General features: G+C 45.8%; 1 protein-coding gene across 1 annotated transcript in view; it reads left to right on the forward strand.

The window, feature by feature from the left end:
- Positions 1 to 16,472, forward strand: part of pctp (phosphatidylcholine transfer protein) — a 21,535-nt gene extending 5,063 nt beyond the window's left edge. Inside the window, exons 3-6 of the mRNA XM_055654304.1 lie at positions 5,721 to 5,800; positions 7,111 to 7,282; positions 13,946 to 14,013; positions 15,360 to 16,472. Coding sequence (XP_055510279.1) covers positions 5,721 to 5,800; positions 7,111 to 7,282; positions 13,946 to 14,013; positions 15,360 to 15,455 — 416 coding nt within the window. The 3' untranslated portion in view covers positions 15,456 to 16,472. The remainder of the gene's footprint in view (positions 1 to 5,720; positions 5,801 to 7,110; positions 7,283 to 13,945; positions 14,014 to 15,359) is intronic.
- The last annotated feature ends 219 nt before the right edge of the window (positions 16,473 to 16,691 follow it).

The following is a 16,691-nucleotide window of genomic DNA, read 5'->3' on the forward strand; positions in this document are numbered from 1 at the left end:
TCCATGCCTTGATAGTAAAATAATGGGAATGGGATAGAAAAGAAAAGGCTTTGGACGAGAAGATGTGGGAATATTATCCTGGTTCAGTTGTGTAGAGTTTGGGGTACATCTAATAACGAGAGTTTCAGGACTAATGTATATGCCAGTGAGATGGGAACAGAAGACGGGGGGACAAAATACAGCAGGGGGCTGGAATCAGGAGCAAAGCACAAAGTGCTGGAGGAACTCAGTGGGTCAGGCAGCATCTGTGGAGGGAAATGGATACCTGCCGTTTAGGGTGGGGACCTTCCTTCAGACTGATACAATATTTTGAGCAAGTGAGAGGAATGGGAGAGTTGTGGGTGGGGGGGGGGGGGGGGGGGGGGGGGGGGGGGAGGGTGGAGAGGGGGGGGTGGAAAGCTAATAAAGAACACTCCAAGTGACGGTCCAACAAGTTTGTCAGCATACAAAAGTTACACTGCAAGTAGTCACCACTGTGACCACATCCCAACTAATGGACTAGTGGCTGGAAATGTTAGTAATATATCGTTACTGCAAGGTAAGACCTGGACTGGACTATAGAACCGAGTGATGTATCACATAGATGTCTTAGTGTTTGGTAGAGCATATCTACGGAGGGGAGGAGCGCAGGTTGCTATAGAAACATAGAAAATAGGTGCAGGAGTAGGCCATTCGGCCCTTCGAGCCTGCACCGCCATTCAATATGATCATGGCTGATCATCCAACTCAGTATCCCGTACCTGCCTTCTCTCCATACCCCCTGATCCCCTTAGCCACAAGGGCCACATCTAACTCCCTCTTAAATATAGCAAATGAACTGGCCTCAACTACCCTCTGTGGCAGAGAGTTCCAGAGAGTTCTATATGCTGTTGGAAGATTGGCAAGAGGTGTGCAGGTGGACGATGCAGCCTGCACCCATCTGCAAGTTGCACATTATCACAATAGACAATAGGTGCAGGAGGAGGCCATTCGGCCCTTCGAGCCAGCACCGCCATTCAATGTGATCATGGCTGATCATCCCCATATCCCCTGACCCCGCTATCTTTAAGAGCCCTATCTAGCTCACTCTTGAAAGTATCCAGAGAGCCAGCCTCCACCGCCCTCTGAGGCAGAGAATTCCACAGACTCACCACTCTCTGTGTGAAAACGTTTTTCCTCTTCTCCGTTCTAAATGGCTTGCCCCTTATTCTTAAACTGTGACCCCTGGTTCTGGACTCCCCCAACATCTCTCTTCAGTGCCACTCTGGTGTTAGGACAACAGCCTCCTCTTGAATGTCACAAATGATCATGGACTTTAGAAGGGCTCACCATCCGAGGACATACACGCCACTGGAGATAAATGGGGCTACTGTGGATGGGGTGAGCTGTTTTAAATACCTGGGCGTCCACATCACAGAGGATCTGACATGGACAACACACACTGCTGCACTGGTGAGTAAGGCAAGGCAGCGCTTTTACCACCTCAGACAACTGAGGAAATTCAAAGTCTCTCTGAGGATCCTTCAGTGCTTCTACTCTGGGCCTGTGGAAAGCATCTTGTCCAGCAACATCACAATCTGGTTTGGGAACAACTCTGCTCAGGACAGGAAGGCTCTGCAGAGAGTAGTGCGTTCGGCTGAACACACTATGGGAACTACACTCACCCCCCCCCCTGCAGGACCTATACAACAGGAGGTGGAGATCCAGAGCCAGCAGCATTATGTGGGACCCCTACCACCCCAGCAACGGACTGTTCCAGCTGCAACGGTCAGGCAAACGCCTCCGCTGTCATGCTGTGAATACAGAGAGGATGAGTGAGTTTCATCCCACAGGCCGTCAGGACTGTCAACTCTTATCTCACCAAGGACTAACTTACTGTTGTGTTGTGTCTTTTTAAAATTCCTCTTTTTTTCTCACAAATATGTAATTACTGATTCTGTTCCGTTTTGTTTTGTAGTTTGTTTGTCTTTTTGCACAAAGTCCGCGAGCATTGCAACTTTTCATTTCACTGCACATCTCGTATGTGAATGTGACAAATAAACTTCACTAGACTTGACTTGACTTGACTTGCGAAGAATGTTTCCTGCCTTTAGCGTGTCGAAACACTGAATAATCTTATTTGTTTCAATAAGATCCCTGCTCATCCTTCTAAATTCCAGTGTATACAATCCCAGCCGCTCCATTCCATCAACATATGACAGTCCCGCCATCCCGGGAATTAACCTTGTAAACCTACGCTACACTCCCTCAATAGTCAGAATGTCCTTCCTCAAATTAGGGGACCAAAACTGCACACAATACTCCAGGTGTGGTCTCACTGGGGCCCTATACAACTGCAGAAGGACCTCTTTGCTCCTATACTCAACTCTTCTTGTTATGAAGTCCAACATGCCATTCACTTTCTTCACTGCCTGCTGTACCTGCATGCTTACTTTCATTGACTGATGAACAAGGACCCCCAGATCCCGTTGTACTTCCCCTTTTCCCAACTTGACACTATTCAGATAATAATCTGCCTTCCTGTTTTTGCTACCAAAGTGGATAGCCTCACATTTATCCACATTAAACTTCATCTGCCATGCATCTGCCCACTCACCCAACCTGTCCAAGTCACCCTGCATTCTCATAGCATCCTCTTCACATTTCACACTGCCACCCAGCTTTGTGTCATCTGCAAATTTGCTAATGTTACTTTTAATCCCTTCATCTAAATCATTAATGTATATTGTAAATAGCTGCGGTCCCAGCACCGAGCCTTGCGGTAGGTACCCCACTAGTCACTGCCTGCCATTCTGAAAGGGACCCGTTAATCCCTACTCTTTGTTTCCTGTCTGCCAACCACTTCTCTATCCATGTCAGCACTCTACCCCCAATACTATGTGCCCTAATTTTGCCCACTAGTCTATGTGGGACCTTAACAAAGGCTTTCTGAAAGTCCAGGTACACTACATCCACTGGCTCTCCCATGTCCATTTTCCTAGTTACATCCTCAAAGAATTCCAGAAGATTAGTCAAGCATGATTTCCCCTTTGTAAATCCATGCTGACTCGGACCGATCCTGTTACTGCTTTCCAAATGTGCGGCTATTTCATCTTTTATAATTGACTCCAGCATCTTCCCCACCACCGATGTCAGGCTAACTGGTCTATAATTCCCTGTTTTCTCTCTCCCACCTTTCTTAAAAAGTGGGATAACATTAGCTACCCTTCAATCCACAGGAACTGATCCTGAGTCTATCGAACATAGGAAAATTGTCACCAATGCATCCACGATTTCTAGAGCCACTTCCTTAAGTACCCTGGGATGCAGACCCAGGCCCTGGGGATTTATCAGCCTTCAGTCCCATCAGTCTACCCAACACCATTTCCTGCCTAATGTGGATTTCCTTCAGTTCCTCCATCACCCCAGATCCTCTGGCCACTAGTACATCAGGAAGATTGTTAGTGTCCTCCTTAGTGAAGGCGGATCCAAAGTACCTGTTCAACTCATCTGCCATTTCCTTGTTCCCCATAATAAATTCACCCTTTTCAATCTTCAAGGGTCCAACTTTGGTCTTAACTAATTTTTTCCTCTTCATATACCTAAAGAAGCTTTTACTATCCTGCTTTATATTCTTGGCTAGCTTACCCTCGTACCTCATCTTTTCTCCCCGGATTGTCTTTTTAGTTATCTTCTGTTGCTCTTTAAAAGTTACCCAACCACATAGTGTGAATGACTTAGTTTGGCAATTTAGATGGACCTTGTTTGCCCCGTTGGATTGTTGGGAATGTGTCGCATGGGAGCAGTGACGGCGGAGACATTCCCGGCAGCAATGCTTTGATGCATTGCTTTGTTTGAACAGCTGCCCTACATCTGTGAGCTTTGCTGAACTATAGGTCAAGTAGCCTTTATAAAGTCCTTTTATTTCCACTTGCCCTGTGTGAAACTAAAGAGACCTCTGATGTGTGGTGGGGAGGGGACAGGTTGCTCGTCTTTTTTATGTGATACACAATTTATGTGTTTTAAAATAACCAGCCAGGAAACTGATGGGAAGTTCCACCCTGGGCATTCTGTGTCCAATCATTTTCTCTTTGTTAACTGTTTTTTTGCATGTTCAGTTCTCTTATTTATACGGAGTGAAGTGTTCAGATTAGTAGACTTCATCTGGGCAGCCCACCCACCTGGCCCTTACAGCAGATGTCTGTGTAACTAGTCACCTAAGTGTCTGGCCCACTGTTGCTGTTATACTTGTACATGCATTGTTAAATCCTCCCGTCGTGCCGAACTCTCACCATCTCTCCACAGGAAATAAAACATGTTGGGATACAGCTTCCTCCCATACAGCGGTTTAAGAAACTAAAGGTTTACAGCAAAGATCCTACAGTGAGCAAGATAGATCACTCGACGAAAAATACATAGTCTGGTCATGGGCAGATTCACGGGTAATATTCGGCCCCCATTTCCGTAACCGGCTTCCGTCTCTGCACCAAAGATCCCGTCACAGCGGAGCAACGATAACTAGTGCGGAGATGGAAGGCGGTTACGGAAACATCCTCGTAAAAATAAAAGTTCTTTCGGAAAAATCTTCTCCTCATTTTCAGAATTATAATTTATTAACACAAACTGTTCCCCCGCAACGTTGATTACACTACGGGTCGGGTCGGGTTACGGAAATGGATGAAAAAAAGGCCCACGTTCCGCTCCGTTGCGTACTACACGTCAGCCCATTGCATTTAGCAGGAGTGGTCTATCTTGCTCCGCTATAGGATCTTTGATTTATAGTATGTTTAAGAAAGAACTGCAGATGCTGGAAAAATCAACGGTAGACAAAAAGCTGGAGAAACTCAGCGGGTGAGGCAGCATCTATGGAACAAAGGAAATAGGTGACGTTTCAGGTCGAGACCCGGAAGCATCTATGGAGCGAAGAAATAGGTATCTTTTCGGGTCGAGACCCGGAAACATCTATGGAGCGAAGGAATAGGCGACGTTTCGGGTCGAGACCCTTCCTCACCCGCTGAGTTTCTCCAGCATTTTGTCCACCAAATGTTTAGTCGATTATTTACTGAGTCTTTCACGTTGTTAAATTTTATCCAATGTCAGAAAGACTGTTTGCTGTGCACTTTCTCTTCTGTTTTAATGTTTGTTCTCTGGGCTATTTACAGTACTGGCTTCCCCCAGCATCTTTGAACAGGTAATGTTCATTTCTACCTAACGTCATGTCTGCTTGGCACTAGAGTAGCTAAAGTGTTTGTAATAATTATAAATGCTAGAGTAGGTGATATGTAATGTTGAAACTTTCTAAACAGTGACTGTGTATTGAATGCTCAGTGTTCCCAGCAGGTCCATGTTAGGGTTTGTGTTCACCATGTTACGTAATCCCAACCCAAGCCACGTGACTTTATTTCCTGGTCCTTCATGTTTCTCCAGCTGTTTGTTGAGTTCAGCTCCTCATATCGACGACTATTTGTCTAGAACGTTGCTCCTGAGTTCCGAATTATACGTGTACATCCACATTCTATCCCTGCCTTGCAGAAGGACCTGGAGGAGGCAAGTGAGCCTTGGGATTGTCAGTGTTGCCTCTGATGGTTTGCATAGCCTGCGGTTTGTAGAGCCACACCCTGGAATGTGAGTCTCTTCCTGAGAACCGGAAGGACAGTGTATCAGTTAATGGACAGATACATATTCAAGGTGTAACTGGGTTCTGATGCTCAGCCAGTCTAATATCAATGAACCAACATGAAGTCTTTTTGTTTACCCTGCAGAGCTGTACGAGCTGGAGCATGAGGGGCAGAAACTGATTTACTGGGAGGTGAAATACCCATTCCTCTTGTCCAATCGAGATGTATCCTTCACAGCTGGAACATGCTGCTTGTAATTATTTTCCTAATTGGCTTGTTGCCAATAAAATACTGACATTGTACAGCCATGATCACCTCCAAAATGCTTTATGCCTCGTAACATATAATATGTGGAGGGAGGGACTGTAGATGCTGGTTTAAACCAAAGGTAGACACAGAAAGAGTAACTCCACGCGTCAGGCAGTATCTCTGGAGAAAAGGAATAGGTGACATTTCGGGTTGCGACTCTTCTTCAGACAGAGAGTCAGGGGAAAGAAAAAGAAGAGATATAGATGGTGCATAGAACAAACTGAGTGCTTCTTGCAGCTTCTGTCTATACAGCATCTGTAGTTTTGTTTGACCTGCAAGGAGTTACTGTGTAGGTTTGGACAGATCACCACGCTGCAAGCATCTGACCACCCCATAGAGAGGCCATGAGCTGACCCTGACTTCCTATTTCAACATTCCCAATCTGGCCTGTGGCTCGGGCAGCTGCGGCTAAAAACTGTCCATCCCATCTTGGGAAAGAGAATGTGTGTTCATTCATTGTCGCTGCTTTTAGTGAGTATGATATCGGGGTGTAATGGTTATGACAATAAATATCCACCAGCTATGGATCAGATGCTATTAGTCTAGATGGGTACTTGTTGGTCAGCATAGACAGGGCGGGCCGAAGGGCCTGTAACAATGAACGAGTGATCAAGGCAAATTCCTCGTATGTGAATACTTGCACAATAAACGCATTCATTCATTCATTCATTCATTCATTCATTGTCTAGGGAACAAGTTCAAATCGGTTCAGTTTAGTTTATTGTCACTTGTACCGAGGTACAGTGCAAAGCTTTAGTTGCGTGCTAACCAGTCAGCAGAAAGACAATACATGACAAAACAACACAATATGTTGACAGGAGGAGAACTGAAGAAGGGTTTCGGCCCGAAACGTTACCTATTTCCTTCGCTCCATAGATGCTGCTGCACCCGCTGAGTTTCTCCAGCATAATCATTCAGCAGTGAGATTGTTGCATATTGCCACCGGTCAGAATGAGCTGGCGAAGAGCTGCTGCATGAACTGACCAGGTCACGTGTGGCTCAGTCCTGGTCTCCACATTGAACTGTGCGCAGTAAGCTATTTGTTTATACGTTAAATTGTTACAAAATGGGCAATAATATAAACATTGCCAGATGAAAGAGCATCAGATTATTTTTATGCCATCCGTTTGACATATTTATCCTTGCCCATGGAACCGGCATCTCACGGCTGACCTATACATGTCATTTTTATGTCGAACTGTTTGTTCCTTAACATTTCCCACAGTATGTGTATGGGCGTGTGCGTCAGGATTTAGATATCAATGGACGAAAAATTTGGGTGATTAACTCAAAATCACAATGTGCGCCGGGATTACCAGCCAAGTCTGGTATCATCAGAGTAGAGGATTATCATCAAACCGTGGTTCTAGAGAACGATGGTAAACAAGGCACTAGAGGTACGTTCCTGCATTCTTATTCTCAGTCTTGCCCGTCCCCAGATCTTTCAAACATGTACTGACCACACGGGAACTTCTCATTTAGCGTTTGAATTTTACTTCGGAGTCACGTGAGTGACTACGTGAAGAGCCTGCCCGCCCGCATGCGCGTCATATCGTCTAACACATGGCGCACTGACTTGCTGGCAGGTGGGCTGCTCCTCCTCTCCAGCGGGAAGTTTTCAAACCCTGCAGGTAAGTTTCAAACTTATTTTCAGGTTGTGCTTTACTTGCAGGAAGGCCTTTTACAGAGTTCCTGCTGACGGTCTGGGGTTGAAATCCTGACGGGAAAACCCGGCTACGGGAACCGTGGGAAGACACGGCTATGGAGACCGCGGGGAATCCCGGCTACGGGAACCGTGGGAAGACACGGCTATGGACCGCGGAAGTGCGGGTAGCCAGCGGCGGTAGCCACTGGCAGTGTGGTCAGCGACTTCAGCCTCCGGCAGCTCCGAGAGGGTGTGCAACCAAAACGGAGTCTGAGAGGCCGGGACTGGGACAAGTCAGGCCAGGAGGGTTCCCTCCAACATCGGTATGTCCTCGGACCATTTTTCCCAGATGGAGCATGGATAGTGTCCACAGGGCGTTCATCCCACTGAGGTGATGCTTCATCCTGATATGGTTCGTGGACATTGCCAGACCAAGGGTACAAGCATCAGTGACCTCACGTCACATAGTGCCGCAGTGAACAACGCTATCTGGGGAGACTATGGATGGCGGGCTATCAGACGTTCAGCAGGATTCCCTGGCGTTGATGTGCAACGCACACAACGGAATGAACGCCATCAAACCTGTCTTAAAAATCCCAATTTTACAGGCTTATGTTAAGGCCAGCAATGTCCAGCCATTGAATCTTCTCCTGGGAAAAGACCTAGTCAAACAGGTAAAAAAACCTGGATGAGGAAGACCTACGATGAGCAAAAGCCTCATTGTTTCTGCGACAACACCCCTACGCCTCCATCGGCGGTAAGCGATTCACTGAAGCTGGTGGCAACTTGTACGCTGATTCTCTGGCCAGAGGTCTTTCAGGCCAAGGCCCAATCCACGCACCCCAGCAGTCCTAACCTCCACAACAAGGACGGAAATGAAACCCGCATCAGGGGGCTTTGGGCTTACCACCGGTAACCATGGAGATAGGTGGGTCTGGTGCTTTATGAAACATGGGGTGTGTGGACCAGTTACAAGTTGGTGTAGATTACACTTGTTTTTGCACGAATGACGACGGATAACTTCAGATCCGTTTATAACAGTCACGATGACATCAGATCAGTTTGTACTGCATGGTATACAAGGGTTCCGAATTGAATTTACCTATACAATATACACCAAGTTGGACATTTATTCATTACATACAAAAAGGTTTGGGTATACAAGTAGATCTGGTTGAAGAAGCAACGCACCCACGACGGGCATAACTTCACCGTTTCAACGACAACACCCTGCACTTTCATAAAAGAAAGATGGAGGATGTTGGATCACCCTTGATTAACTCACATTCACATGTGCAGTATAGACTTTTAGAATGTAAAACTTCGTTACTGTCTAACAAATGATTTCCATAGGATACTTTATGGCATGCATCAATCTCAAAGATGCTTTCTATTCAGTTCCCATTCACAGGGTTCACCGGAGATATTTGAAATCTAGCTGGATGGGCAACGAGAGCAGTTAAAGCGTTGCGAAATGGGCTAACTTCAGCTCCCAGGTTATTTACCAAATTACCAAGCCAGTGCTTGGGCTGTTCATAGCTCAACAATATGGCCTATCTGGATGATATTCTAAAAATGCTGAATCTTGCTAAATTAGCTGTTTCAGCCGCAAAACTAATATTTGAGAAATTGGGGTTTCTCATCCATCCAGTTAAAATTAAGTTGATACCAACTAGAGTTATAGATTGCAATTTATCTTAACTCTATTAATTGTCTGTGACTCTGCCCTGGGAAAGAGATTAGAATTAATGGAAGCTTGTAACAATCTTGGTGTTTATTCATCAAGGGGCCAGTGTAATTGGCAATATAATGACTGTTTTTTCAGCTGCGTAATTGGGGCCTTTGCATTATCAGAACTTACATTGTGCAAAGTCAATATCCTATTATAGTTTACCTAACCTCATTTGGCGCTGATGTATCATCACGTAAATCAATGACAACACAGAATGGATGTTGGATCTCAAAATTTTTAATGACTTTGTGGCTCGATGGAACACCAAATATCGATTTGTTTGCATCTAGTCTCAATCACCAGTTACAACAATATCTGGCCTGGTGGCCATCGTCAGGGGCAGTGACGATGGATGCATTCTCGCTACACTGGGGAGGAATGTTCTTTATGTCTTTCCTCCATTTTGCCTCATCAGTCGGTGCTTGCTTAAGATCCAGCAAGACTCCGCCTCAGGCTTTTGATCGTGCCAGACAGGCCTACACAGCCATGGGTCCACTCATGCTGGCAATTATAACAGAACCTTTTATGGTTGTTCCCAAATGCAGAAATCTGCTGGTTTACCCCGTGACTGGGAAGAACCATCCACTGCATGAGGGGTACGGACTGTCAGGTTGTACGGTGGATGTAATCACTGCGGCCTGAAGAGTCAGTACCAAGAAACAATACATCTCCTATATCAAGGAATGGCAAGTGTTCTGTTTACAGTCCGATATATCATATAACACGGTACGTATAACAGATGTCTTGGAATTCCACTCTGGGGTCGGGACACCACGCTGTCGGGTCGCGACCTCTGATATCCAGGCCCAGGTACTCGGAGATATGGGATGTTTATGTCCTGCTGACGCTGCGTTGCCGGTGTTGCTCCAACTACATCCCTGTCCTTGGTCAAAATCACTTACAAAGTGGTTATGTTCATGGCGCTGGTCCAGTCGTTTGCATAAGCTGCGACTGAACACGATGGTTACATCTGCAAATAATATAACATTTTATGTTCATGACTTAGTCTTACAGAGTAGACCGGGGGCATCAGGTCTCAAACTAGTTTCATGGCATACGCCATGGACCTTTGGTTGTGTGTGTGGTCACACATCTACAACAGTACATTAGGTCACCTAGAGCCTTAGAGGCTCTGAACTAGCAATGTTTGTTAGTTACAAAAAACCTCATACGTAGGTATCAGTATAGACCATCCCCAGGTGATTAAAACAGGGTTTGGCTTCTGCTGGAGTGAACACTGATCAAATCTCACTCCACCAGGGCTGCAACAACATCAGCAGCGAGGGTTATGGATGTTTCTCTGGACCACATCCTAGTGGCTGCAGGATGGTCAAACAAGCACATTTCCAAATGTTTTATAACAAACCCATTGCCAGACCGGGGGTATTTGCCAACTCTATTTTAAGTTCTGTTTTATAATTCCTCCTGGATGGGTGGGATTACGATGATTATCATTTCATCATTAAAAAGCATCAGCATGTTTAAATCAATGTCATGCTTTATTAAATTTCACTCATCCTTGGCCAACTGATGCAGTGTGTGACGCATGGACTCGTGTCCACGGCATGAAATCACAGAGCTTTGAAATCTTTACGTAGTCACTCGCGTGACTCCGAAGTAAAGTAGTAAGATTAAACGAAAACTTACCAGTTTGAAGTTTGATCTTTATTTTATAAGGAGTTACGATGAGGGATTACGTGACCTCCTCTCTCATAAAGATCACTTGGCAGTTCTAGTTCTCTCCAATCTTATTATGTTCAGTTCAACAACCGTCATCTGTGACTTCACACCGCTGCTTTGAAGATTGACGCGCATGCGTGCTGATGGGCTCTTCACGTAATCCCTCATCGTAACTCCTCATAAAATAAAGATCAAACTTCAAACTGGTAAGTTCTTGTTTAATCTTACTATTAAATTGTGAACATGGATTGCATGGTCGTAGGTGTAAATATTGGATTGGGTTTTGGGAAAACGAAAGGCCACAGGTTTAAGGGGAGGGGGGGGGGGGGGTATCTTTAAAGGGGATCTGAGGGTTAAATCTTTGTGAACAGGGTTGGCGGGTTGATATCCTGAACTCACTGCCAAAGGAAGTACTGGAATCAGAAGCAATCAGCACTTTAAGAAACCATTAGCCAAACACAATTAAGCAAGGATATGGTCCTAATGTGGGAACCATGTCTTGTGTTGATGGATAGAAAGGTTGGCATGAACCTGTCGTGTTGAGTGGTCTGTTTCTGTGCTGCTTCACGCTATGACTGTGAATGTAACTCCGAACATTATGGTGCCCTGAAATGGGGGGACTGTGCATAAACACTGCTGTCATTTCTACATGATGAAACCAAAATGTATAAAAATGGCCTTTTAAAAAATCTGACGATGTGCACTTTAACCACATGTTATTTTTTTCTATTACAAATCTCAAATTGTGGAAATAAATATACGATGGGTCTGTGTCCCAAAGATTATGGAGAGTCTTGTAGAGTCATGATTAGTACGGGTCTCGGGTTACGGGGAGAAGGAAGGAGAATGGAGTTAGGTGGCAGCGATAGATCAGCCATGATTGAACAGCAGAGTAGCCTTGATGGACCGAATGGCCTGATTCTATTCCTATCACTTATGACCTTATGACTTTACTCCCATCAGTCTGAAGAAGGATCCCGACACAAAATATTGCCTGGCCATTTCCTCTCCAGTATAGACCAAGGCAGCACAGCGGCAGAGACACGGTTCGATCCTGACTAAGGGTGCTGTCTGTATGGAGTGTGTATGTTCTTCCTGTGACCACGTGGGTTTTCTCTGGGTGCTCTGGTTTCCTCCCACACTTCAAAGGTTCATAGGTTTGTTAATTGGTTCCTGTAATTTGTCCCTAACTTAGTTTATTTTAGAGATACAGTGCAGAAACAGGCCCTTCAACCCACTGAGTCCACACCAACCAGCGATCTCCGCACATTAACACTACCAACATTTACTTGGGGCCATTTACATTTATAGCCAAGCCAATGAACCAACAAACCTGCATTCTTTGGTGTATGGGAGGAAACCAAAGACCTCGGAGAAAACCCACACGGTGACGGGGAGAAGGTACAGTCAGCAGCCGGAGTCGGGATCAAACCCAGGTCTCTGGTGCTGTAAGGCAGCAACTCTACCGCTGCGCCACCGTGCCGTCCTAGTGTGTAGGATAGTGCTAATGTCATAGAGTGATATACTGTGGAAACAGGCCCTTCGGCCCAACTTGCCCACACCGGCCAACATGTCCCAGGTACACAAGTCCCACCTGCCTGCGCTTGGTCCATATCCCTCCAAACCTGTCCGATACATGTACCTGTCTAACTGTTTCTTAAGTGTTGGGATAGTCCCAGCCTCAACTACCTCCTCTGGCAGCTTGTTCCAGACACCCACCACCCTCTGTGTGAGAAAGTTACCCCTCAGATTCCTATTAAATCTTTTCCCCATCATCTTAAACCTGTGTCCTCTGGTCCTCGATTCCCCTACTCTGGGCAAGAGACTCTGTGCATCTACCCGATCTATTTGTTTCATGATTTTATACGCCTCAATAAGATCACCCCTCATCCTCCTGTGCTCCAAGGAATAGTGTCCCAGCCTACTCAACCTCTCCCTAAAAACTCAGACCCTCTAGTCCTGGCAACATCCTTGTAAATTTTCTCTGTACCCTTTCCAGCTCGACAATATCTTTCCTATAACATGGTGCCCAGAACTGAACACAATAAATGTGGTCTAAATGTGGTTGCATCTACGTCAGAGAGTAAACGGTAAACATATAGATAAATATAATAAAAGGTACAACAGCAGAATGGTGCAAAGGTCACAGTGCAGGCGAAAAAATACCAACATGCAATAAAGGAATAACTGATAAAGTAGATTAAGAATGTTATTGTAACTGCCGGTCCAGAAGCCATTTGCAGATAGAGGTCCCAGAACAAAGATCGTAGAGGTAAAGCTGATCGCATTTGCTAGTATGCAGTCAATAAATATCATTCTGAGTTAGGTGAGTTACGTGAGATGATATCACAATTGGCAGGTAAATCTAATGGAACGATGGATATCCTCCCAAGAGACAATGTAGGTGTCACTGTAAGGAACGTTGGGGAACTGAAGCCAGAGTCCCAGTTGTTCATCCTTTCCTTGTCTTGTCTGAAAATTCTAAATGGGACTCTTTAGGCGACTGCCAGGGACTAGTTTTAATGGAATTCACCTACACACCTGGTGACAACAGCTGGCGACAACACCTGGCGACAACACCTGGCGACAACACCTGGTGACAACACCTGGCGACAACACCTGGCGACAACACCTGGTGACAACACCTGGTGACAACACCTGGCGACAACACCTGGCGACAACACCTGGCGACAACACCTGGCGACAACACCTGGCGACAACACCTGGCGACAACACCTGGCGACAACACCTGGCGACAACACCTGGCGACAACCTACGACAGCAAAAATTGTCCCCACTGTCGCCGAATACTTCTCAACATGTTGAAAGTTTTGTGGTAGTCGCCTGTAGTTGCCCAAAAAATCACCTAAGTGGGACGGGCCCATTAGTGAAACGTGCAAAGTCGTTTGTGTATTTGGCCAGTAATTTAATAGCTCAACGTGACTTGATAAATGGAAATGACATTTATTCCTCGTTACACCTGATGTTTTTTTTCTTCATCAGTGTTTCTGCATTACTTTGATAATCCCGGAGGAATGATCCCAACATTCCTCATTAACTGGGCAGCAAAGGTGAGTGAGTATTGACATTGCAACGGCTTTGTTTGTCAAAGGAAGCATTTGATGTTCTGTCTTTCACAAGTTGAGCGTTTCCAGTGGGTTTGGTGATAAAACTTTAAGCCAGTGGTGGAAAGATGGACAAGTATTTTTGGGAAGTCATGGTGCATATGAATGGAGAAGAGAAGAGAGCCCTTGGCTGATCTGGCTCAACTCAAGAAATGCATAGGTCAGAGAAACTGAGTAGTCAGCCTCCTGATTGTTGTCCCGTGATGCCAGATCGGAGCCACATAGCCATGGTTCAAGGGCAAAATCCAAATAGCTGGTGAAACTCAGTAGGTCAGGCTGCATCTGTGGAAAGGAACAACTCTGTTTTAATAGGCATTTTTGGAAACGTACTTGAATTGGAAATGTGTAAAGATTTATGGGCCTATTGAAGGTAAATGTGATTAGTGTAGACTAGTGTGTCGTGTTTAACATGGGTGCGGTAAGCTGACAGGTTTCATTTTAGGTGCTGCATGATTCCACGATCTATGATTCTCTAGCCTATAGTTTTGTCATTAGGTTGTGCTCAACTGTGTGTAATGTGTGCATGCAGGAGTGTGTGTGTAATGTGTGCATGCAGGAGTGTGTGACTGTACACAACTGTGTGTAATGTGTGCATGCAGGAGGATGTGTGTGTGTGTGTGTACACAACTGTGTGTAATGTGTGCATGCAGGAGTGTGTGGCTGTACACAACTCACTCTAGTTCTGATCCTGAGTTGATTCATCGCGTACAGATTATTCCCTCGCTGTTGTCTTCAGATGCAGCTTCTGAGTAACTTGCATCTAAAACCGCGCTTCATTTGACCGATGGGAACAATGTTGATGCTGGTGAGGGCAGCGTTAAGCTCCAGTCCAGTGTACAGTACGCAGCTTCTTCATTGATAGGATCATGGTTCAGAATCTGTTACAAACCTCTTGGGTGGTCTCAATCCAAAACGTCACCCATTCCTTCACTCCAGAGGTGCTGCCTGGCCCGCTGAGTTACTCCGGCATGTTGTGGGTAGATAAAAATGCTGGAGAAACTCAGCGGGTGAGGCAGCATCTATGGAGCAAAGGAATAGGCGACGTTTTGGGTCGAGACCCCGATGGAATAGGTGACGTTTCGGGTGGAGACTCAGAAGGGTCTCCACCCGAAACGTCACCTATTCCTTCGCTCCATAGATGCTGCCTCACCCGCTGAGTTTCTCCAGCATTTTAATCTACCCACAACATGCCGGAGTAACTCAGCGGGCCAGGCAACACTTCTGGAGTGAAGGAATGGGTGACGTTTTGGATTGAGACCCTTCTACATTAACACCGATGTGTTTGTCCACAGAGCGGTGTGCCTTCCTTTCTGAAAGACATGCAGAAAGCTTGTGCCGGCTACCCTGAATACTGCAAGAAATCTGGAAAGAAGTCAGCGTTCTGCTGATTGATGAAGGAAGTGAGGAACATAACATGCTCTGGGCTGCATTGAACATCACACCAGGCAGTCCCGTCAATGAGTAGGTTATTGAACATTGCTCCATACACTTTCCAAGGGAGATTGGCTAGAGATTCCACTCTGCTGTGCGGGAGGCAGGAGGGAGGAATTGGCATGAATCTTAGCTTTTACTTGGACTTGGTGTATTTCCCTGGCAGTAGTGTGAATCTTTCCCATTGTCCCAAGTTTGGTTGTGCACTGTAGGCCAGGCCTTGTGTGAAGTAAGTCCTTCCCTGGATTTCAGACAGTTCCCCTTTTCTTTCAGCAGTTGCCTTTCACCTCCCTCCACACTGTTTCACACAGGGTTGGGTTCTGTGTTTGGAACTCCAGTGGCTATTCTGGCTGGACAACATTCAACTGTTCTTGCCGGGGTGTGGGCTGGATGGATGCATCATGGGGTATGGACACCTTCTCTGAGTGACCATCTCTCACCAGCTGCAGGGATTGCATCCATTTTGGTGCAAATCACAGTGCTGACGTCCCGGAACATGTTCATAAGTGATAGGAGCTGAATGAGGCCATTCGGCCCATCAAGTCTACTCCACCATTCAATCATGGCTGATCTATCCCCATTCTCCTGCCTTCTCCCCCATAACCTCTGGCACCCGCACTAATCAAGAATATATCTATCTCTGCCTTAAATATATCCACATATAACCTCCACAGCCGTCTGTGTAAATAATCCCACAGATTCACCACCCTCTGACTGCAGACGTATTGAGAATGTTTAAATTTACCATCATGAATGTTCAGTGCAGTAACTTATTTATTTGGCTTCCCTTAATTTGCTCACCTCGACAGGTGATCATTGGCTGTGTCTGAACGAGGATCCCTGGCTGACCTCTGGCCTTTCGCAGGTGGCCTTGTGTACTTGCCACCTTCACAGTTATTAATGTTTTCAGCCGTCAATCTCAATGTCCTGATTGATTAAATACTTGTGGCGGGACGTGAGATTGTGTTGCTGCAACATTGTTGCTGCAACATTGATCAATAAACTATCTGCTGGGGACACGAGACTGTGTTGCTGCAACATTGATCAATAAACTATCTGCTGGGGACACGAGACTGTGTTGCTGCAACATTGATCAATAAACAAACTGCTGGGGACACAGAGGCTGTGGGTCCCGACCCAGTTATTATCTCTGATTGTCTATGGCTTGGGTTTTAGATCGCCACTCACTCGTA

The sequence above is a fragment of the Leucoraja erinacea genome, chromosome 23, assembly GCF_028641065.1.
Source record: "Leucoraja erinacea ecotype New England chromosome 23, Leri_hhj_1, whole genome shotgun sequence".
NCBI classification, from domain to species: Eukaryota; Metazoa; Chordata; class Chondrichthyes; order Rajiformes; family Rajidae; genus Leucoraja; species Leucoraja erinaceus.